A 25408-nucleotide genomic window follows, 5' to 3' on the forward strand; every position below is an offset into this window, starting at 1 on the left:
GTTGGGGTTTATTATTTTCCCTCTCTTTTGGATATAGCTACCATTTAAAGGGGATGAATCATGTCTGTTTCAAATGAAGAAGCAAACAGTCCAGGGTCTCCCCACACAGTGAAAGAAGATGAAATCCATTGTTTTGTTTTAATGCAATATCTTATTTTGTTCCCTCCTTGTTCAATTTGTTAAACATGTTTGTTTACATGCAAAGAGTGACCACATACTTTCAGCCAGAATGACATATGCTTCAGAACAGCAGCAAATTCTCCCTTGAGAGAGTGCAATGTGTGTATATCTCTTTTATAGCAGGCTGCATCTGAACAAAAATGGCAGCTATCTATGCAGAAGCATGGGGAATATCTCTCAATATAAAGGTATAGTACACAGAATATAAGGCATAACAGAGACAAACTGCTTACACTACGTAACCTAGCTCCTTACTTTAAATGTCTCACTCTAATTTCCTTCCTATCGACTGTGACAGATCACACAAGACTGCCTCCGGCTCCTGCCCTCAACTGTATTTACTTCCACTGTCCCTTCCTACCTTGTTTCCTGTGGAGGGGGTCCTCAGGAGAGCTGCCAGTTGAAGAAGCCTTGGCAGTGCAGTACCATTTGAGCTGTGCTGCCAAGGAGGAGAGGGATGGGGAAGAATACTTGGCTGTACAGTAGATGAATGAAGGGGGCTGATGCAGTGAGGCCCATCGGATAAAGCATTGAGCTGGAACTCAGGAAACCTGGGCTCTATTCCTGGATTTGTCACTGGTCTTAGGTAAGTAACTTCCCTTCTCTGTGCCTCAGTTTCCCTATCTGTAAAATAGGGATAATGACATTCATCGGCTCTGCAAACTGCTCAGAGATCTACAAAGGAACAGAGCTACATTAGGGACGGGAGCGAGGAAGACAGAATTTTATAGGTTGTTCAATTAATGCACCAAATATGTTAAGCACCACGTGTTTGACTTTATGTTACAAAAATCAAAATAAATACATATATTTACTTTCTTTTTGCTTGCAGTATGTCAGCTGCGAAGAGTGGCAGACTCCACTTTATTAAATTGTTTTTCTGGAGCAGAACAACAAGACAATTACACAGTTTATCAGGGAGAAACATCTGTCTTTGGACCCAGTGTTCTTTAAAGATAGCATTTTAAGAACATAAGAATGGCCGTACCGGGTCAGACCAAAGGTCCATCTAGCCCAGTATCTGTCTACTGACAGTGGCCAATGCCAGGTACCCCAGAGGGAGTGAACCTAACAGGCAATGATCAAGTGATCTCTCTCCTGCCATCCATCTCCATCCTCTGACGAACAGAGGCTAGGGACACCATTCTTTACCCATGCTGGCTAATAGCCATTTATGGACTTAACCACCATGAATTTATCCAGTTCTCTTTTAAACACTGTTATAGTCCTAGCCTTCAGAACCTCCTCTGGTAAGGAGTTCCACAAGTTGACTGAGCGCTGCGTGAAGAAGAACTTCCTTTTATTTGTTTTAAACCTGCTGCCTATTAATCCCTATTGATTCCATCATGCTAATGTGTTCACAACTGCTGATAAATCAGAACAGGAACTATAACATTATTAAGATCCTTTGATAAAAGGCTGTCAGAGAATTAGAATGCTGTGTCTATTTGAATGTACAGTACTTGTTTTGTCTTAAAACAAGATGCTCTGTTTGTCATCATGCACGAGGCTCTCCCTTGGAGGGGGGAAAAAAAAGCACAAGAGATCAGTGTTGATCAGAAATCAAAGTCACAGAATCAAATACGGGAGTCCATATTCTAGGACCAACTCCAGAAGTCCAGTTATTACATCCCCATGTAAAAGATGGAGACACTGACAGGTTGTGTGACTTGCCTAAGTTGCACAGTGAGACTGTGTCAGAACAGAACGAGAAAAGAACCCAGATTTCATGACTTCCAGTTCTCTGCATTAGCCACAGGAGCTGTCCATAAATTAAGAAGGAGGTGGAAGGGTCCTTTAATTTTGCATGTTTGTTTCAGTGTTAAAATGTTACAAAGGGTGGGTGGAAGCTGAAAAATGTGCACCTTACTTCTAGTATGAATTTATCAGTGAGGGTAGCTAACTATAGAAACAACTTACCAAAGGTCATGATGGACTCTACATCACAGGAAATTTTAAAATCAAGATTGGATGTTTTTCTAAAAGATATGCTCTAGTTTAATACTTGAAGCAGGAATTAATTCGGGGAAGTTCTATGGCCTGTGTGTTATGCAGGAGGTCAGACTAAATGATAACAATGGTCACTTCTGGCCTTAAAAGGTACTAATCTCTGTTCTCAGAGTGATGGTCCAAAATAATAATAATATACAAAAATTCAGAGCTAATAAGTAGGTTAAATATTAGTTAAGTAGGGTAAATACAGAGGTAGCATATTATTGTGTTTATTACAGCAGTGTTTAAGGACCGCGAACAATTTGGCCCCATTGTGCGAGGCCAATGGTCCACCCAGTTCAGTATTCTATCTCTCATAGATCTCTGCACTAGATGCTTCAAAACAACTGAACAAATAATTAATGGCCTGATCTTGCAAGGTGATGAGTACACTCTACTGCTGATGCAATCTAAATGAAAGAGGATGAAGAATCTGTTAATTCCCAAAACTGGACTTTGGAAACAGATAGTGGGAAAGTAGATAGCAGATCCTTAAAGGTTTCAGAGTGGTAGCCGTGTTAGTCTGTATCAGCAAAAAGAACAAGGAGTACTTGTGGCACCTTAGAGACTAACAAATTTATTTGGGCATAAGCTTTTGGGAGCTAAAACCCACTTCATCAGATGCATGGCGTGGAAAATACAGGAGCAGGTATAAATATACAGAGAACATGAAAAGATGGGGGTTGCCATCATGTGCCAGCAATGCCCCTCTGCCATGTACATTGGCCAAACCAGACAGTCTTTACGCAAAAGAATAAATGGACACAAATCAGACGTCAAGAATTAACATTCAAAAACCAGTCGGAGAACACTTCAACCACTCTGGACACTCAATTACAGACCTAAAAGTTGCAATTCTGCAGATCCTTAAAGACTCTTCTCAGCCTGAGTACAGCAGCAGCAGCAAGAGCACTGAGAAGTAAGAAAGAGCAACCACTTATCTGGTCTCACGCTCTCTGCTTCTGCTAAGCATATGCTGTATGGCCTTCCACTTATACACACTACGCTGCCTGAGCAACAAAGAGATAGGGACAACCTAATCAGTGATCCCAGGGCATGGATAGGACAGGCAGGCTCTGGGGATGGTGAATTCAAACACCCAGGGAGAGGAGAGAGAAAGTGTGTGAGTGTGAGAATGTGAGACAGAGCAAGAGAGAAAAGGACAATTTAATCAGTCAGGAAAGTCTGGGGGAAAGAAAGGGTGATCCGATTAACCATACTAGGTAGTTGGGGGAAGAAAGAGTCAGATTAGCAAATGGAGAAAGGGGCCTTTTATTTTCACAGGCTGGCTATAATTTTTTTTTTTTGGCAGGGGGAGGAGAATGAGTGGTTGTATTATCAAATACAGTACTCTAGCATGGTATTTTAAAGTTCTTACATTTTCTTTTTCATTTGCAATATCTCTGCCGTTTTATGTAAGACAAGTCATATCAGATATGGCGATAAGGAGATTCAAAGTCAGTCTGTAATGAGATTTTTCAGAGAGACAAGCTCCCATCTCCAATTTTTTTGTAAATACAGGCACCAGGGTCCCATCCTGACAATAAACCAGATTTCAGTTCTAACAGCATAGCCAAAGGAGGAATCTGGCAAGTTCAGCATAAAAATCTATTGTGACAGAATGTACTCTTGGGTCCACACCCTACACACTGCTGTAGTAATATTTCTACAAGTATGCCTTGTGAGGTATCAGCTGAAAACTCATAATTTGCTAGTCAATGTTGTTCTGATAAAATATGTGTGGCAGCATTGTATGTGAAGTTATAAGATTTCCCTGTATAATGCTATTACCACATGTTTCATACCATAGCAGAAGTTGGCAAACAGGACTGTTTCAAACAAAGGGATGTGCGCTCTGCTTAATTTGCATTTAAGCAGTAAACAGTCATCAAGCAGAAAGGGTAGAAAAAGAAACTCAAACAGGTTAGGGAACATCCTTCTCCACTTTTTGTCTCCAGAATCTCAGCTGGAAATGTTTTCCAAAAAGGGACTGGCACTACAAAAAGGAGGGACAAATACCCCAACACACCCATCCTCTCTCTTTCTCTGTGTCCATTAATTCACTGCACCACAACAGACAAAGAAAGCAGCCATTGAACTTGAAAAGGGGTCCTGACCTAAGAAGTTTGGTCAGTAAAACTGCTGAGAGCATGTGACGAGAAAAACTTTGCTTTGAATTTAACTTAGTTTGTTAATTTAGGAACCAGTTGCTTTTTATCTTGATTTTTCTTGTAACCATCTCTCACTTTTAAGCTTTATTACTTGTACTCACTTAAAATCTCTCTCTTTGTAGTTAATAAACTTGTTTTATCTAATCCAGTATGTTTAAATTGAAGTGTCTGTGAAACTCCACTTGGGGTAACAAAATGTGTGCATATTATTTCTATTAAACAAATACAAATTCATATAAAGTCTGTATTGTCCAGGAGAGGGCTGGGCAATATAAGACATAGATTCCCCTTTCCCCCCCCCAGAATGTAAGACAGAGTGTGTTGGGGTCACCCTGCAGTATAACCGAGGTTGGTAAAAGCCAAGGCTGGAGGGCAGCACACACACACTGACACAGCTGGGAGTGACTTTCAAGCTGAAGGCTGCCTAGGAGCAGTCCAGACAGGAGGTGACAGCAGCAAAGCATTGTAAAGGGCAGCCCAGGTTAGAGGGCAGGGGTGAGACAGCCACTCATTAGTCTGGATTGTACCCTGGGTATGTTATAGCATTAGTCTGGATTGTACCCTGGGTATGTCATCATCTTGTATATAATGAAGAGGAAGCTGAGAGCTGTATATACAGACAGCTAATACTGAAGGAGACAGTGGAGTCCAGTGGACAGAACACTGGACTCTGTGTCAGGAGACCTGTATTCTAATCCTAGCTCTGCAATGACTTGTTATGGACCTTAGTACTAAAACTCTTTGTGCTTCAGTTGAAGATCACGTTACTCCCCTTTTTAAGGCATTTTGAGACCTATGGATGAAAAGCAAGTAATCTCATTAGTAATATTAATCAATCTTAAAGGAATTACAGAGTAAGTGTACTACAGAGTTAGGGCAAGAACTTATGCAACAGGTCCCCCTGGCCACAGTTCAAGAACTAGCCCCGCTCCTGAAAGGAGATTTCCACTCAGCTTTCTAGGCAAGGAACAGCAACCCCAAAAGGACTAGCAGAATCTCTATAGGTGTATGGCAGGCTCTTCTATAATACATCAGATATCCACAGTAGATAGACCTATCAGATCATCCCATCCATCTACCTGCAGCACATTCTTTAGTGTTTTTTTGAGATTAGTTTTAAACATAGGAACTATGGTGGCAAAGCACTGAACTGTTGCAACTCCTGGTATAATGACTGATGAAAGCATAGCCAATACCGGATCAGAAATACTGATACATCCCAGGGTGTAGCTGGACAATCCATCTTGGTTTCTGATTGATGTAGACTATCCCTGCATATCTGACAAAGTGCGGATGTTCATGGATTTAATCTTCATTTTTGCAAAGACTATAATTTACCTTGGGTAATGACTGCTAGCTCTGGATGATGAATGCACTGTCTCTAGAAAGACATTGACTGATGATGCCAAACAGTCAGTGCAAGGAGAAAGGAGCAGTTTTAAAGGTGCTTTAACACATGCAGCTCACCATTGCTTTCAGTACAAATGTGTCCCACAGGACTCACCTGGAAAGGACTTGAAAGATCATCTGCACTGAAACCTAATGATTATTCAACTACTGGAGAGGCAAGTCTGTGAGCCTGCCCTATTGGCCTCTCAGCTCACAAAGGAACTGTTTACCAAAGCTTCCTTAGGGATCTGTATAAAAAGCAGCACAGCATGATCATAATTATCACCATTGTCCCATTTCATCTCTGGCAGGATAAAAGCCTCAATGTGGCATCAACCAAGACACTTGGAATGTCCCCTCTCCCCGCCCATAACTCCACTCTGCCAAGTGACTACTCTCTCTTCATTCAAATCCACTCTAATGACTCTCTTCTGCAGTGAAGCACACAAGAAGCAAGTGAATAGATAATAGTGTAAGCTTTAAACAAATTCCTATTCATCCTGGGGGCTTCCTCATACATCTTTGTCAACCATATCTATCTTGTTTTGACTGCAACTGGAAGAGGAACTGTCTGTATTGTGTCCTGTACAGGCCTGAGCTCACTGTCAATGCTTAACAAATGATAAACAACCTAGTGGTAGTTGTGCAAAAGATACCAGTGCATCACTCCATTTATTCTCATTCTCACCTCTCCTTGTGATACCAAATATCTGAGCTTCACTAGTCAGTGATTAGCCTCTGCTCTACATTCTCTGTAATTGCCCATATTTCCCCTCTACCTGCCACCTCTTACAGGACAGCGTCATCAGTCCTGTTTTCTGTAATAAAAAGCAACCACCTTCACTGCTTACTTTTCAGTACCACTGTCCAGTAGAGTTCTATTTGAGTCAGCCTCCATTTCTCTTTTTGGCCCATCTCCCTAGTTGGAAATAGCATGTATGTCAACCCCACAGGATGGCTCATCAGTAGAGATAGGGCCCAGACTCTTCAGCACAGTTCTCCACTGAGTGAGCTAAAGGAGTTATTCCATTAGTCAGCAGCAGCTTCTTATCCTCTATCTTAATTAGTGCATTGGTTGGCCAGAGAGGAAGAATAGTCTTATGATAAAGGACTTGTTGGGGACTCAGGATATATGGTTCAATTTCTGGCTGTGGCTCTTCCTGTGTGACCTTTGGAAAGCCACTTCATCTCCCAGTGCCTCCGTTTCCCATCACATCCCTTTGTGTGACATGTCTATTTAAACTGCAAGCTCTTTGGGGCAGAGATGCTGTCCTATCTCTCTAAACAGCACTCAACACAATTGCATCCCAATGTTGGTTGGGACCTCTAGATGCTACTATAATACAACTGAGCAATAATAATAATGTGAGGTTCTATTTTAAAATTCCACACGAGTAAATAAAATTTTTGGTGTAAATATAGTACTGATGTCTTAAAATTCCTAGTGCCAAAATGGAGGCCAAGCTTTCAAAATCTGACCCAGAGCCTACTGTCCTGCATGTTTCCCTCTCATTTCAGTTTTACAGAGAAACACCTCACTGAAGCACAATTATCCTGGACACTTCCTAGAAGAGTACTAGCAGGAGGCGTTATTTCAGTGGTCGACTCATACAGACGCCATAAAAGATTAGCCTCCATGGGGAAAAGAAGTATTTTCTGGACAGAACAGTGCTGACCTTAAACATACAGACACACTCTGATGTACTAAGGAAATGTGTATTCCACAAACATAACCAACACCTACAGTTTGCTCCCAGGAAACCAAGTATCTGTGAGCATGTGGACGTGAGCTCTCAACCTGCCTCTAAATTTACCCCTAAATGCCTATGAGAATCAAAGCTCAGGGCCAGGGGAAAAACAAACAAACCCATAGCAACTTTTCTCCCCAAGATAACTCTGCCCCACCCTCACAAAGACTGCAGATTCCTATCCAAGAGCCTATAGCACCTTCTCATCTCAGTTCACACAGATTGGCACACTCAGCTCCCCAGGTACAACTAAATACTTAGGTACACAGATAAGAACGAACCCTGCTTGTGTGGCACAATCAACTACAGAAAGTTTTGTTCATCCTTGCTTTTTTTAAAATGATTGTCTGAAGCAAGTGGGGTTATGTTGGATGTAAATCAGGGCAGAAGTAGCCTGGAAAGCAAAAGATACCATTATTTGAATTACAGTAGTGCCTGGGGAGCCCTGATCACAGCCGGGGCCCATTGTGCTAGGTACTGTACAAATACAGAAAAGAAACAGATGAAAACCTCTGGGCGCACATACCCATACTCACACTCTATATTGAACAAATGAAGGATTCTAGAGGAGGGCTGTACTGCAAAATATACAGATAATAAAAATCATAACCAAAGTCTGCAAGATTGGGCCTATAGATTTCCAGGCTACCCTTAAAACCTGAACCATAATATTGTTGTCTTTAAAAATATCACAAAGTCCCTCTGACTTAGACTCCCTGCCAATGTATCCCTTCACCTCTTCCTGTTGCAGTGATGCTCCATTAATATGAATGATGCTTTCCATAGAATGCAGCTTTGTTAAGTATTTCAGTCATGGTATAGCAGGGCTCTTAATAGCTACGTTAAACTGACCATTAAAAATGCAGCACTGCACAATAAAAACTGCTACTGGAGAAGAGAAATGAAGGTCTCTGCATTTGCATTTCAAACCAAGCTTCTTTTCGAAAGCAACATCTATTGACTAAGATGTTGATTTTATATATGAGGGTTTTGATTCTTTTGAATTTCCCTGCAGATTGGAACTTGTTATAAATATATTCCACTGCAGTTACCTTGAAACAAATTTCATTCCCAGCACTGTAAAAATCACTGCAGAATTACAGCGCTGACATTCAGAAGTCAAGTAAGTTTTCTCAAATTTGTTCTGAACCTCCATTAAAGGATATTACTGGGGCTAAAGAATACTGCAGACACCTATAGTTTGTTATATTCATATATTTATTCTCTTTTATTAGTGCTAGAGTGCAATGAATTCCTATCTCACTGCTCAGAACAATAGTTTAAAAGTAATAATAATTTGTGCTTTTACAGTATCTTTCACCTGAGAATCAAAATGAGATTTACAAAGGGCGTAAGCAGAATTATATCCATTCTTCAGAAGGGGAACATTAAACCACAGGAAGGCTAAGTGACTTTGCCCAAGGTCATTCAGTAACTAAGTGGTAGAGTTTGGATTAGAACCCAGAGTTTTGACTTCCAGGCTCATGCTCTAGCTATTAAAGGATGTAGCCTCCATAATACAGAGCTATCCTCTGCCCTCAGCTACACCTCACTGACTGCAGCAGGGTGGCATGGGTGTAAGAGGTTAGGAGTTAGCCCATAAGGATAAGCTGTGGGCAGTACCTTAAAACCTTTAGTTAAGCATCCAATAGTTTAGATGTTCATCTGACTCTCTGAACCTTTTGATATTACCCATCCCTTTAGGCAGGCCTCAGCTCTTCCTTCCAACAGACCCTGAATCCCCCTATCTTTACTGGGTCACTCATCTTCCCATCCTCACCTTCACTGTCAAGTCGTTCCTGTGGACTGACCATGCAGCCTCTCTCATCTCTGATGACCATCACTGAAACCCTTCCTCTGGAGCAAACAATTCAGACACCACTAAATGTACCTCGCCGCACTGAACCCCCCAAGCTATTAAAAATCTCCCACACTAAGGGAGGCACGTACATGAGAAGACTATGAAACTGGAGAACTGGGACCCACCTAAAAGGCTAGTGTGGTTCCTCCATCTAGCTGCTGCCTCCAAAGGGAAAGGAGATTTGGTGGCAATAATGGTGTGGAAACTGCTCTCTCTTCCAGCAACCACTTGAGTGACCAGACTGTGCTGAGGGTTCTCAGTACAGGTGATGGAGGGGGGAAAAGATTCCCCATCCCAGCTGTTCTATGCCTCCTACTGCAACCTCAGGGCTAGATCAGCAATCCCTCTATGTAGGACAAGGCTATCAGATATTGTGTAGTCACAGACTCCCCACTCCATCACCACTTGCACCTACTCCTATCCACCTTCAACTCCATCCTCTTTCCCCCTGCCACAGAGGGATCTCCAAGGAGCATTACACTGTGATGAGCTGGGGATCCTCACCCCCCATGTACACTCCCCAAATCCTGTTTCCACTCTACTACATGCAGAGGAACAGTTCTGGTCTTTGCAGTCAGGGACCTTCAACTCCCATGCAGGGGAAGGGCAGGAGGTGCCATTAAATTCTTACTATCTAACGATGGAAGATGAAACTTCAGCATGAAACCACTGGTCACTGAACTGTATTGGCTTGGCAGCTATCTTTCTGTAAAGAGTAGAGAAAGGAGGAAGGAAAGAAAGAGGAAGACCAAGGGGTTGTAGAAACAGGAAGCAAAAGAGGAAGAGAAACATGGGGAAACAGGCATGTGGCCAGAATTCATGGAGGAGCCAGATTCTTGAGTGCTCAGCATCTACATGTAGCGATAGATGTTCAAAAAAGCTCAGCTCCCATTTAGGCACCAAAATAAGCGACCAAATGGGAGCTGCGTAGGGCTGGCCAGAAAACAAGAATTCTGTTTTGCAAAAATATTTGAGATTTCAGAATTTGTTTCTGTTCTGCATCAGAACAAAACGAAGCCCTTTCACAAAGGGCATTCACCAGAGACGAGGAATACCCAGATTCAACCTCATGAAGAGCAAGGACTTTAACTTGGGTCTCCCTAGCTCCTGAGCTATTGGCTATCTTAGCCTGGGGTCTCTCTCTCTCTCTAAATTTTATCCTGGATCTAAGACACCTTCCTGACAAAAGCTTTGTCAAAACCAATATATTTCCCCCAAAGGTTTTGGTTTTGATGAATCAGCATTTTCCAATGAAAAAAATCCTCACCAGCTCTAGAGCTGACCTTTTTGGAAATCTGGCCTTAAGAGAACTACCAATGGCCTTGTGTATCCTGGAATCTCACACACTAGGGAAGGAAAAGATCAGTACATCTTTGCCTCCCTCCAGTCAGGATTGTTTCCCAGTACTCTGTCCAGAATAGCTTTCTATGGTCTGAGTGAAGTTGTAAGTGCTATTCTGAGAGCAGGTTACACAGCTTACAAAAGGAATACAGGCCTTTCATTATGCAGAGCTTTCAAAGAAAACCCTATCAAAGTTTCAACGTTGTCTGTGAGCACTTCCTGTATTATTCAAGCGCTGTACAGCTTGCTTTATCACCGTGGACTGCTGCATGCCTTATTTTATTCAGTGAGCTCTGAGGTGTGAAATAGGACTGTGTAATCTGCACATTCACAAAGCTGTTTGGTGGGGCTCTTGGAGAGTCCATGCAATCCTGGAAACACTGTCTGAGGAACTTAGCTTCTACCTGAGGAATTATTTTTGAAAGTCAATAAAAATGTAAAAAATCAGGAGAGGGAGATCGCAATATATTTACACTTCACATGAAATTAAATCATGTCTCCAATAACCACAACCTCATTCACGTGGCATGATGGGAAATATGCCTGATCTCCACGTGTAAACCCATAAAATAATCATGACAAAGCTGCCACAGCAGATAAACTTCTTGAGAGCACATGCGGTAAAAAAACCCAAGGAAATTCATTTGAAACCAGCCTTACTGCTACTCATTTAAAAAAAAAAAAGTATGGGATACCAAATTTAGCCTACCGTGCTGCTGCTTCTACTATTCAACTGGATTAGTTATAAGGAAGGCATTAACTTCAATGGGACAACTCGCGTGCTGGGCACAGGCTTACGTAGCTTACTGAATCATGACCTAGATGATCAGATGGTCCATTTACAATAGAAGTAAAGACTGCTTCAAGTGTTGAAGGCACAGACATATACAAGTTGCTTACTTATGTTACAACCTATGCTACAAGTTGCTTATAATCATAGCTTATTATTGTTTTTAGGCATTTTTGCATAAGTTAAATGTACTGCCTCTGAAACTATTGGCTTTGGACGCTAAAGTTTCCTATCAGCAGGCAGAAAAGACAGCATAATACCTTGGCATCATCATTACAGCAGAGAAGAAACCTACCTCAGAATCTGAGATGGCGATCCGGTTGGACTCTATCGTTGGTCTCCTCACTATACGTGGCGAGATATGTGTTAAAGGTCCTGTTGCATAAGGACCATAGCCTGGAGCATTGGTAGAAGCCAGGTAGCTTCCTGTAGGTCTTTCTTGAAGAGACAACTTTCTGCTGGATAGAACAGGCCTAGTGGGAGCTTTCTTTGGAACATTCATCTGATGATCATCCTCTGGGTCTTGTGAAGGTAAAGATTCATTTGTTACCATGTCACTACGGATCCCATTCCTCTGCATCTCTGCTACACTGTCAGAAAAGACTGTGTCATTCTCTTCTATTGCTTCTTGAACATTTTGGTCATCTATATTAGGCCCAACAGCAACATCTATGGCTGCTACTCTCTCTGCCAGGTCAGTCTGAGTGTCTTTGCAGCATGTGTCTGCACCTTCATCAGTGGTGTCGGCTGGAGAATCTCCCATAACTGTGTGTGGCTCTCAAGATCTCAGATGACACTGCAGACAGCTGTGGTCTTAGGGCTCACGGAAAACATGTGACATGAAGGACGTTCTCCACATGGATCTCTAGAAGGAAACACAATGAAAGATTACTGAGTGATGGCATCAGCTAAGCAAGGACGTAGCCAAAACCTCCAGTAGCAGGCATGTGAAAAAGATTCGAAGAAAATGAAGGCAGAATGTCAGCAGGAGCTATAAGTTAAAAACATCCAGAAGGAAAAGCAAAACCAATCAACAAACTAGTTACAAAACATTTACAAGTGATAAGGGCAGAATTTCATCAGTTGATCTGGAAGTCAGCTAAAAGATACTTCTGCTTTTCATATCTAGATCAACAGATAGTGTTAGTTTCTAATACTGGAAGGAGGAAATTAGTACAGCCTCTTAAAAGAATAATGACGGGGATGAAAAGCCAAATATCTGATCTTGTTTTAAATCACATTTATAGGTACAGCATGTCACAATTTCAGGGAAACTGCGCTAGTATTTCCTCCTGTGTGGTCTGTGAGACCACCCTTTAAAGATTTCTGGCTCCCAGCCTTCGCCTCTCCTAGAGAGAGATCCATGTCTCTCTCTCTTCTGACAGAGATTTTTAAGGCAGCAGTGCTCTCAGGTCTACACTCTGATATCCCCCACAGGCCAGTCTGCCTAAAGGCCAGCACCTGTGCTTTGCTTTCTCTCCATGGACTTTGAACAGGGTATTGCCAGCAGTTACAAGTTACCACATAGTTTCTTCTAAGCAAGCACATTTATCATTAAAGTAGCAGCATTAAAAAAAAAGAATATAAAAGCAATAAATGAACCTACACACATGCTAAAAAGCTTATCAGTGATAACCCCCAATTCCAGCATAGGGCTCAACTTGGTTTTCCATGTGATTACAAGAAAAGCCTCAAGTCAGTTTAAACTCAGGTTATTTATCCAAGCACCCTTTCCTTGTCTGCTGGTCTCTGGAGAATCTAGTTTGAACCAGAATATTCGAGCCTCCCCGAGAGGTGGTACCTCTCTGGAGGTGTTAAAGCTGAATGATTTGCTCTAATCGTCCCCTAATGTTTTCACTTCCTGGAGGAGCTGTGTTCACCCTCCCCTGATGGAGTGCATGCAACATCTGACCCACAATGATACATAAACCATTCATAAACTTAATACAATATGGTCTCCCAAGGATATTGCAGGAGGTTGCCCTATCTATCATGCAGCATGGAACATGGAAAAACACACATTGTGAACCAACCATTCTTACAGAGTCCATCAAATACATAGCCACATAGGACTTCACGATAATCACTACACTGTCCATCCTAGTGCCTGAGAACTTAGATCTCGGAACCTCCTGCTGGGAAAAAGCCTAGCCACCTGCACTAAAGGGAACTCTCTGTGACATTCCCATCTGGTGTTATGCGGACCGGTGAACTGCTAGATCACTCCAATCCTTGATTCTGGGAGCCAGCCTTACCTTGCTCTGCTGTGAGAACCCCCACTCCTGAGCTGTTCACACACAGCCTCTGGCATGTAAGCTGCTCCCAGCTACTTGCAACCGAATGACACTAGCCAATATCTGGTTTCAGAGTAGCAGCCGTGTTAGTCTGTATCCACAAAAAGAACAAGAGTACTTGTGGCACCTTAGAGACTAATAAATTTATTTCAGCATGAGCTTTCGTGAGCTACAGCTCACTTCTTCGGATGCATAGATTGGAACACACAGGAGATATTTATACATACAGAGAACATGAAAAGGTGGAAGTACGCATACCAACAGGAAGAGTCTAATCAATTGAGATGAGTTATCATCAGCAGGAGAAAAAAAACTTTCGAAGTGATAATTAAGATGACCCATAGGTGGTGTAAGGAGAACTTAACATAGGGAAATAGATTCAATTAGTGTAATGACCCAACCATTCCCAGTCTCTGTTTAGGCCCGAGTTAATTGTGTCTAATTTGCATATTAATTCAAGTTCAGCAGTCTCTCTTTGGAGTCTGTTTTTGAAGTTTTTTTGTTGTAAAATTGCCACCTTCAAGTCTGTCACTGAGTGGTTAGAGAGGTTGAAGTGTTCTCCCACTGGTTTTTGAATGTTATGATTCCTGATGTCAGATTTGTGTCCATTTATTCTTTTGCGTAGAGACTGTCCGGTTTGGCCAATGTACATGTCAGAGGGGCATTGCTGGCACATGATGGCATATATCACGTTGGTAGATGTGCAGGTGAACGAGCCCCTGATGGCGTGGCTGATGGGATTAGGTCCTATGATGGTGTCACTTGAATAGATATGTGGACAGAGCTGGCATCGGGCTTTGTTGCAAGGATAGGTTCCTGGGCTAGTGTTTATGTTGTATGGTGTGCGGTTGCTGGTGAGTATTTGCCTCAGGTTGGGAGGCTGTCTATAAGCGATGACTGGCCCGTCTCCCAAGATCTGTGAGAGTGAGGGATCATCTTTAAGGATAGGTTGTAGATCTTTGATGATGCGCTGGAGAGGTTTTAGTTGGGGGCTGTAGGTGATGGCTAGTGGCGTTCTGTTATTTTCTTTGTTGGGCCTGTCCTGTAGTAGGTGGCTTCTGGGTACTCTTCTGGCTCTGTCAATCTGTTTTTTCACTTCAGCAGGTGGGTATTGTAGTTTTAAGAATGCTTGATAGAGATCTTGTAGGTGTTTATCTCTGTCTGAGGGACTGGAGCAAATACGGTTGTATCTTAGAGCTTGGCTGTAGACAATGGATCGTGTGGTGTGTCCTGGATGGAAGCTGGAGGCATGTAGGCAAGTATAGCGGTCAGTAGGTTTCTGGTATAGGGTGGTGTTTATGTGACCATTGCTTATTAGCACAGTAGTGTCCAATCCACACAAGCGGTCCATTTCCTAGACACTACTGGGTGAAATTAGCTATCCGATGGGTACATTAACCTAACCACCAACCACCTAAGACTATAAAAAAAGCTGATAGGTCCAGAAAAGCAAATGATCATATATAATATACAGCAGTCACCCACTATTCATCTCTGACAACACAGTGCTGCAGGACATATACATCTGAATCCCTTAACTGGATTTTTTGTCTGGTTAGTCCTAGCATTTCTCTCTTACCCTGGATTATGTTTAGTGAAGTACAAAAATGCAAGAATAACACTAGCCTGCTTGAGTCTTTTACGCATAAGTCGAGTTATTAATTATTGTCATACACTGGTTCTGATGTCACCTACACCAGTGTGACTCCAGCTCAAATGTAATTACTTCTGATTCACACCAGTTTGTAAATCAAGATCAGAATCAGCCTACCGCCTTCAGTCCAGGCACACACAGGACTTTGCTGTAGATCATGGGGATTCTGTGCACAGATCAAGGGAAGGTCCTGGCCCTAAGCATTCAATAAATGCACAATTAAAAATAATGAAGCTGAACCCTGCTGCAAAGAGGCTGTGAAGAGAGTTTAAGAGAAAAACTGCATGAGCAGGTAAGGATATAGGGTCTAGTTTTGCCCTTATTTACATCTACGCAACCTCATGGACTTCAACAGGGTTTTATGGGTGTAAACAAGGGAAGAATTTGGCCTACAATCTTAACTCCAGATCACATCTGATCACATGCCAACAGGTAAGAATTTTCATGCTTTGTTAGCACACTAAATGTCACAGAATGGAAAGAAACAAAAACAATTTCCCCCTTGCAGTAACACTGTTCTCCCTCCCATGCATAATCATTCCCTGCTCTCTCTGCAGTTTAACAAAGTGACAAAAATGTCACAGTCATTAGAAGCTGCAGTCAAATGGCAGATCAGTTTTAAAATCTTATATTAAAACTTTATTAAACTATCTAGCCCCAAAGCATGAATCCCCTTCAGAGAATAGGGATGCTCACAGAGTAAAGAGCGAGAGAGAAATTTCTGATACCCCCACCAAGATCCCATTAATGCTCCATCAACTGTAAGTGTACGATCTGGATCAGCTTCCCAGAGAGGAATGCTGCCTTCACACTAAACATACATGTTTGCATATAGATTTGGCTAATTCCTGTTCATGTAGAGCACAGGGTTGTGGACACTGCAGCCCTGTGACTGCGCCAGTAACTCTGAAGCAGCTCTATTAATGCTCTGTGGCCTGGAGATGGGAAGCCTGTGAAGAACTCCTATCCAAAGCTTGTAGGCTTGGGCTTTGCACTGGAGTCAAGAGTTTTGGCCCCTAGAGTGTAGAAACTGGCCTTTATCACAGCATAGGAAGGAGATGGATTCTCATGGATTAGCGAAGCCATTAAGTTAAGGAAGAGACAGATCCATCCCACACACAATTTGTTACCAGGTTGTCTCTGACAGGCTCAGTGTTAAGATGCAGCAGCAACAGATGCAGCCCTGGACAGAGGTGCAGACCATGCAAACTGATCTACTCACACTGTTTGTGCACGCTCCAGCCTCAGCATTTACTTCTGATCAGAACAAAAGAAGCCCCAAACCATTTAATCTGATGTACAAAAGGGTTATCTGAGAGCATAATTAATCACCATTCCAGAATTCCAACCGATTTCATCCTCCACTGAGGATTAGCTTGACGATTTAAACATGGCTTTGATTTTTTTGTTAAAAAGAAATCAGGTTGTTCCAAAACACAAGCCATTTCCTTCAGAGGCAATAGCCCATGGTCACTTACAATTCACCTTGCTCCCTAAAGAGTATCAGTTAAAAAGAAACAAACCCAAAACAGCCGTAAAACCTCCAAAGCTTTTTTCTGCTGCTGCTTATTGTAGGTTTTGGGGGCATTTGCTTTTGGGGCATTTCTCAAGCTGGCAGTTAAAATACACGGACTGTCTGGCAGAAGTGATAGCCCACTCTATTGCACAAATCCCCCCCGTGCAGCTGGGGTGTCTAACCCTTCCCCCACTACCTGGAAAGACCGTGGGGCACTTGGACTGGCTGTATGAAACATATTAAATAGTAATATCTGTGTTACACTGTGGTTACTCTTTCATACCCTCAGGCCAAGTGCCTCAATATCTCAGCCTTTCAGAGAGAAACTCCCTGCATGCTCTCTGTATACAAAACAGACACGTCTTATTATTTTAGACTAAGAGAACAACAAAAAACAAGAAAGAACAAATGGGAAATTTCCATGAAAGAGGGTAGTGTGCGCATCTCCTCTGTAGCGGTCTGCGCTAGACTGAATACAAAATGGCTGTCTGTTTCTGCTGGCAACATGCTTCTTAGAGATTTAAAGATGTAGTACATAGACATTGACTTCTAAGAATTGTATAGGGTATATATAACACAAAAACAAAAATAAAACGAAGTGTTTTTTGGGAGGGAGAGGGGGGTTACATTTATCCTTCCAGTGTATTAAATGACTTCTTTACAACAAAATAAAACCCCACAAGTTTGCCACACAGGGGCCAATACAGAAATCATTGGGTGTTCCAGAGCCAATCACTGGGACAATCTAGGAAAGAACCTTGCCAGGAACCTCACATCCCACCTTGCACACTGACATAGTCACTGCTGCAGCAGGTCTCTGCAGGAATTTAGGACTAAGGAGTGTAGGTGTGTTGCCCATGAACACAGCTATGGCCAGAGGGCCCCATGCACAGTGTGGAAATGCATGGCCCAAACCACATATATCGGGTGGTTTGCATGTGCTAGTCCTCCCTGCATCCAACAGGAGCAGAGAATGGTGGGCTTACTGTGCACATGGCTCAGCATTAAGGCACATACATTGCAAATGAGGATTTCTTCCTTCTTTCCCACTGTTTTAGTGTGCAAGCCCTTTTGCTTAAACCTGGCTCACAATCTCAGGGCTGGGCTCCAAGGCATTTTTAGAGATACTGCCACTCTATACAGAATAACGATTAATAAAATGTTACATTCATACAGCGCTTCATGCCAAAAGATCCCAAAGCGCTTTACATGTTATGCAAACACTACTGTAAGTAGCCTATTGACTTCAATGGGACTACTCACAGTACTGGAAGCCCCAAACCGTAAGCACTTGGGGCAGGTACTGTCTATTATTATGTGTTTATACAGTTCCTAGCACAACCTTGATCTGATCTTGGTTGCAGCCTCTAGGCACTAGCGTAATGCTAATAGTAATAAGCCATTCGAAGCTTTACATACACAGAACACCACAGTAACCAATCAGATTCTGTAGATATCACTCCATAATTGCGCAGAATTCAATGGAAAATGAGTTTGTCTCTACATTAGGGTTTGTTTGTTTTGTTTTTTGATATGATATTTATATTTCTGCCACAGAATTCTAACAATTCTTAAGAGGCTGGTTCACCAACAATCTTATAGAAAAGTTCTTATTCTCTATTCAATTCTCCACGAATAGGAAGTATCAAAACAACTGATTTCAGGATAAGCAAACAGAATACCCATCCACTCTCATTTTACACTTTGTAATTATACAAGACCCAGCACCAAATAGCAAGTATTTCCCTGAAGCACAATCTACAGCGGACAGAGCCCCAAGTCTGGAAAACTTGTCGGGCATAACATTACTGCCTCTTATAAGGAGGATTCTGAATAGCAACCCAGAGCCAGCACCTCAAGTGAAACAAAGCTGAACCACACAGTCGCTATCTATAAACCATATCCTGCATCTGTGGCCATGGTGCTTTAGACATGGTCATCTGTCTGATGCCAACCAAAGTGAAACATCTGTCTTAGATCAAAGGATTACGCTGCGGACATGAACCAAAGCTACAAATAAGCGTATCTGAGCCGAATTAATTTACTTACTGATATCTTATTTTTTATTTTTCACTTTAAACGGAGCTATTCCCCTGCAGCACGTAGACCATCACTTTAAAGTTGATTATGTTTTTGTGCAGCTTTGAAATTTATTTTTCAAATGGTTGCACATGTTTTCCAGATATGCTCTGCACAGAGCACAGAATGAAATATACATTTATAAAGAGTGTGTTTCTGAAAAAGGTCTCTCTGTACTGTATGTGGAAGCCAGAGGAGGATGAATTTAGTTTTACTGCTCAATAAAGTACTTGCAAACACTGGTTGAAATGAAAATCACAAATTTGCTCAATGTTTGGTTCATTCCCTTGGTCAACAAGAATTTTCTTCTTTAGATGATGGATGGATAAATTTGTGATTAGGATACTTGGAACTCCGGAGATCTAGGTTCATTTCCTAGCTCTGCTATAGACTACCCAAGTGACCTTGGGTAAGTCACTTAGTATCTTTTTGTGTCTCTGATCCCCAATGTTTGCCTTTTCTATTTAGGTTGTAAGCTCTCTGGAGGAGACACTGTCTCTTAGTAAGTATTTATACAGTGCCTAGCACTTTGGCACCTGATGTACATTGTCAAACAAATAATGATTAATAACAATAGCAAGTACAAATATTTGCACTGGAAGCATTTGGAAAGCCATCTTGAAACTCTCTCTCTGAGTTTGGGGGCTGATTTTCATGATGCATTAAGCACTCACTCTCTGGAAATCAGGCTCTATTAAGAGATCTCAAGTTGAGCAATCAAAATCTCTAGCTACTTTTGAAAATAATGGCCTCCAATGCTATCTGGTACATGGCAGTACCCCCTTGCTTCTAAAACCATCTGCTAATATAGGGCAGCAACAAGAGATGCCATTAGTGGCCTTCAAAAATATACCCAGGGTATGCTATTCTGAAACATGCCCCATAACATCTATCCAGCCACATACGGTTTTTATCACTGTAGTATCTAAGCACAGCAGCCATAGAGTTAAACAGTCTTTTCTGCAAAGAATTCTAAGCTCCAAAGCTGTTATTCGTTTCCTCACATCTAGCTGCTTCCCAAGCAACACAGTGCCTGAACAAAAGGTCGCCTACCATCTCCTTCTTCACCAGAGATACCGAAGGAGGATGCATGAAGGAATCCCTCTTTGTAGAAGTTAATTTGCTTCTGAGCATCTGTGAAAAGAGCCCCACAGCAACTCTCAGCCGCAGGGCAGCCAAAGTTGAATGAATACAAACGACCAGAGGCCATAACAAGGAATGGCCAAAAGAGAAAGAATGCTGGCAACGCCTGCAGAGATGACCAAAACAGACATACACTATAATCTCTCTGGGTTTTGTTCAATGTTTGGATAGCACCGAGTAGAGGGGTCTGGATCCCTGGTTGGAGTCCCTAGGTATTATCACATAACAAATACATAATAATAACGTATTGTTTGGATCATCTGTATATGTCAGCCTCCTCCTCCCTCGGGTTTGTTTAATACTCTGTTTTATAGAACACTCTCTTGTTATTTGAACAGATAACTTGCCTTCCTGGGCAGTCACATGATCTTGCTATTGTAACGCTTGTCTGTCTTCTTCCCTTAATCCCCCCCCCCTTTTTTTTTAACTGTTTATGATCCTCGCTTATCATGCCATGGCTGAATATTAGATTGTAAGAGCAAAAATCTTCATCTATTTCAGAATGCTCTAAATATTAACTAATGAATGGAGGAGACCGGAAGGATGGTCTGTGGTTATGGCCCTGCACTGGAACTCAGAAGATGTGGGTTCAGTTCCTCGTTCTGCCACAGACTCCTTGTGAGATCTTGGGAAAATCACCTAATCACTCTGTGTGACAACTGTCCATTTGTAAAATGGCAATACTACTACCTCCTTTTTCTGCCTTGATTATTAGATTGTAGGCTCTTTGGGGGCAGAGACCATCTCTTACTATGTGCTTGTATAACATCCAGCACAATGGGGGCAGATCTCAGTTGTGGTCACTAGATGGTACTGTATCACAAGTAAGAATAAATAATATTAAGAATAATATGAATATTAAGAATAATTAATAACAAATTAACAATCTCTCTTTTGAAGCAAGCCAGGATGCTGAACTTAACACTCAAACACACCACAGCCAAAACAAAAGAAAATAAACATCTTTTGCTTAGTATATGTCAGGGATAGGCAACCTGCAGTATACAAGTTGATTTTCAATGGCACTCACACTGCCCGTGTCCTGGCCACTGATCCAGGGGGCTCTGCATTTTAATTTAATTTTAAATGAAGCTTCTTAAACTTTTTAAAAACCTTATTTACTTTACATACAACAATAGTTTAGTTATATATTATAGACTTATAGAAAGAGACCTTCTAAAAACATTAAAATGTATTACTGGCACACAAAACCTTAAATTAGAGTGAATAAATGAAGACTCAGCACACCACTTCTGAAAGGTTGCTGACCCCTGGTATATGTGGTTCAGGAAATTTCACAAAAGACTTCACAAATGCATTATACTTCATCGTTGCATGTTCTAATTTCAGGATTACTCTAATTGGCATAATCAGATGCAATTACACTAATTGCATATATAAGCAATAATCAACCAAAAATTACACTAAAAAAAATTCTCCTTAAGGAAATTCCTACAACAAAAAAACATTAGGGAGACTAAAAGAGCTGAGTGGCAAATCTATTCAAGTGAAAGGAAAGTTAGCATTCAGGCTTAAAGCCCCAAGACTGTGATGAAATAAGACACTGCTACTCCCTATCCGTGGCCCCACAAAGTCACGGGACCTCCTGGTCAACCTCCTCTTTGCCCTGGCTAAAATGGCCATCTACGTGACCAGGGAGAGGAGGTTGGCCAATGGAGACTCCTGCGACTGTGGGGCTTGTTTCCGATCCTTAGTCCGTTCACGTCTCCGGGCGGAGTTCCTCTGGGCGGCCTCCACTGGTTCCCTTGACGCCTTCGAGGAGCAGTGGGCGCTGTCCGAGGTTCTCTGCTCGGTGTCCCCGTAAGGCTCCCTTCTTATGACCCTTTGACCGCACTCCTGTCCCTGTTCTTTTATTAGTTGTCCCCCGAAATTAGTGGGTTTCTGAGGTCCTGTAGATCCTCCCCTTAGGCTGAGGGGGGGATCCTTTAGCATTGGGCGAGCTTCCGCCCGCCCAGTTTCCCGGAAACCCAATAGATACAACACTGTTTTACTATCCACAGTTATATCTGGGAACCCATTTTTAACTTTGGTTAAGTGGCTGCAACTCCCATTGAAATCAATGGGAGCTGTATCCGATGACACTCTGGCTGAATTTGGACCCTACACATACGGGATCTCTGAGCCATTGCTGCAAATTTCCTTGCTGTTGCAGGTTTGTCTTATAACTTTTACTGAAGAGATGGGACCAGCTACACAGTCTGGGTTCTAAAGATCTCTTGAACTTTGATTCCAGACTCAAAATATGTAGCTCATACACATCTCTATTTTACTACTTTAATGTTGTTTCTCATTGAATGACTATAACAGATTATTTTATTTTGCTGTTCCTTTCCTTTCCTTTCTTGATGGCCTTTCATTGTCAGCTCAGGAGTAAATTCCTGGGGAAACTGAGGCTCCGAGGTTAATGACCTGATTATCAGAAGTGCTGAGCACCCTTACATCCCACTGAAGTCAACAAAAGTGCTCAGCACCTCTGAAAATCAGGCAATAAGTAACTTGCCCAAAGTCACCCAGAAGGATTTGGTATCAGATGCGAGTAGTCCTTTGTTCTGAACACTAGGCCATCCATGTCTCTCTCCTAAACACCCTGTCCGGTAGAGATGACCAACACAGACATACAGCTTGGACTTTATGTATATGCCAACCTCCTCCATCACAAATACATTTAGCATTTTTGTAATACTTTTTTTTTTTTTTCTGAGAACGACAAAATTTGCAGCAGGCCATAGGACAAGCTAAAGGGAACTAGCACAATAACCATGTGCGGGTTGTTTTTTGTTGTTGTTTGGGGGGGAGGTTTGCTTTAAAATAATAGAAGACATCAGAGTCAATGAACCATAATGATTAAGGTATTTTTAAGTATTAATAGTGAAGTATCTTGACCCAGCTAATTCAACAGCAAAGTAACAAGTGAAGACACTACACTCTATTTAGGATTCAAAATACTGAGCAAGTTTCCTTTTAATAATGGCTTTTCAAACATCTGTGCCAATAGGAAGCTAAACAGCAAACAAAAATAAAAAAAAACCTGGATTTTTCCCAGATAAATAAATAAATGGATTAGTCTTAGGCATGCCATTTTCTTGTGTTCTCCGTAATGATGTCTTGAAATTGCCCTAAAAAGGGCATGCAAGGACAAATGAACGGAAAAAGGGGATCCACTGGAATTGGAACTTAAGAAGTGGTTTCCAAAAATTGGGCCTGATGATCCCACAGGGTGGAAAAATTGCCTTTGACTTCAATTGGAGCAGGATCAGGCCCATATGACACTCATCAAATTATCTCTGAAACACTGCAAAAGCATCATGGCCTTTCAGTAACAGTGAGGTAATCAGGGTGCACCCTCTCGGAATCAGCACAGGGCAGAAGATTATGGAAAGAGTCTTATTTGTAGCTTGAAAGGAAAGGAGAGAGAAATGCACAGCAATGAAAGTGGTTTCATGTGCATATATTTGCATGAATAAACAGTGCACAAGGAGTCTGCTTCCTGTTTTTAACAAGGGCTTTGTTTGTTACAATTCTAGATAGTCCCTGTTGTTTGCATTGTGGCTAAAGTGGGACCTATCCTGGAATCTCATCAAAGGTTTCCTGAAAGTCAGGAAAAGCTGCTAAAGGAGCAACAGTTATTATCAGACTAAACTATGACCCTGACCAAAGGAAAACAAATGTAATAAACAACGTTTGGGTTTTCTTCTGAGACAATAGTTATTGCTGGCTGTATGCCCACTCACATACTGGACAGTATGTACAGTAGTTTGCATTAATGGCTATGTTATAGGCCAGGGGACAGCAACCTTTCAGAAGTGGTGTGCTGAGTCTACATTTATTCACTCTAATTTAAGGTTTCGCGTGCCAGTAATACATTTTAACATTTTTAGAAGGTCTCTTTCTATAAGTCTATAATATATAACTAAGCTATTGTTGTATGTTAAGTAATTAAGGTTTTTAAAAAGTTTAAGAAGTTTAATTTAAAATTAAATTAAAATGCAGAGCCCCCCGGACCAGTGGCCAGGACCCAGGCAGTGTGAGTGCCACTGAAAATCAGCTCGCGTGCCGCCTTTGGCACACATGCCATAGGTTGCCTATCCCTGTTATAGGCATTAAAACTGATTCATGAAACCACAGGATTATCCACTTAATTACAGATGCACTGATTTTCTACATACTAATGGTAACAACAGAGCCTCCATGGCCCCCATGTGGGATACTCCCACACAAGGCACAAGAAGTTTCACTAAGTAACCTGTGTGGAGTTTCTTGCACATTCTTCATGGTAAAATGTGGACAAACTCTCTGTCTCCTCCAGCCCCATCAGGGAAACACTTTTGGGGCCCAATCTCGACAGCACTGGGCCATTGATAAGGCCCTAAAAGAGAGGGACTTCAACATAGCAAGCTGACCTTTCCAGAGAAGCCGTTCTCTGAAGCACTTCTCAAAGCTCAGCCACTCTTTTAAAATAAGAATATTAGTAATCTGTTGCCATAGCAATGCTTCCTTACCCTTGACAACAAATACTCCAGCACTTAGCTTCTATAAACTCTGCCTACCACCCCCTTCTCCCAGTCTAGCATTATCCTCTCTCTCTCTCCACTTTTGGTTCTTCTTACTTATCTGTCATTTAAAACAATTAATGCAATAGTTGCTAGGAAGCAGCACTGTTCAGTCATCTCACAACCAACTGCCTAACTTGCAGCAGTGCCTAGTACCTGCAGCTCTTCGCTGACTTCAACTGCAGTCACAGGCACTGGGCACCTCTGAAAAGCCAAGTGATTTCAATTCCCAAAACTGCAGTGATGGAGCTGTATATTCCTCTCAGAGTACAGACAGCTTCTCACTCCTCTCAACTTTCACATCTAGAGTGGATTTTATGAAGTCGTCATTGTTTCTTTTTACTACCCAATCTGTCTGTCTGACTTCCCCTGTTGTCTTTTGTCTTATACTTAAAATGTAAACTCTTTGGGCCAGGGTTTTGTACAGCACGTAGCACAACGGTGTCCTGGTCCATGACTAGGGCTTCTAGGTGCTATGGTAATAAAATAAATAAATAAATAAATAAATAAATAAAAGCAAGCGTGCGTTCAGCCACAAGTTATTGGGCTCAATAGTGTTCATTTACAGAGCAGAGAAGAATAATTCCCTCTCAAAGAAATTACTGGGTGAAATTCTCTGATCTGTGCTATACAGGAGGTCAGACATGATGTTGATCATAATGGACTTAAAATCTATAAC

At 41.8% G+C, this 25408-nt stretch overlaps 1 protein-coding gene across 11 annotated transcripts in view; it reads right to left on the reverse strand.

Moving 5' to 3' along the window:
* CAMKK1 (calcium/calmodulin dependent protein kinase kinase 1) overlaps positions 1–25408 on the reverse strand; it is a 163288-nt gene that overhangs the window by 90431 nt on the left and 47449 nt on the right. For 9 of the 11 annotated variants that reach the window (XM_039507859.1, XM_039507848.1, XM_039507856.1 and 6 more), the window contains one exon: positions 11768–12337. In XM_039507859.1, coding sequence (XP_039363793.1) covers positions 11768–12235 — 468 coding nt within the window. In that variant the 5' untranslated portion in view covers positions 12236–12337. Of the gene's footprint in view, positions 1–11767; positions 12338–24579; positions 24768–25408 lie in introns of those variants that run through there. The other 2 variants (XM_039507852.1, XM_039507850.1) reach the window with 2 other exon arrangements.

Source organism: Mauremys reevesii, linkage group 20 (genome assembly GCF_016161935.1).
Source record: "Mauremys reevesii isolate NIE-2019 linkage group 20, ASM1616193v1, whole genome shotgun sequence".
In the NCBI taxonomy this organism is placed as follows: domain Eukaryota; kingdom Metazoa; phylum Chordata; order Testudines; family Geoemydidae; genus Mauremys; species Mauremys reevesii.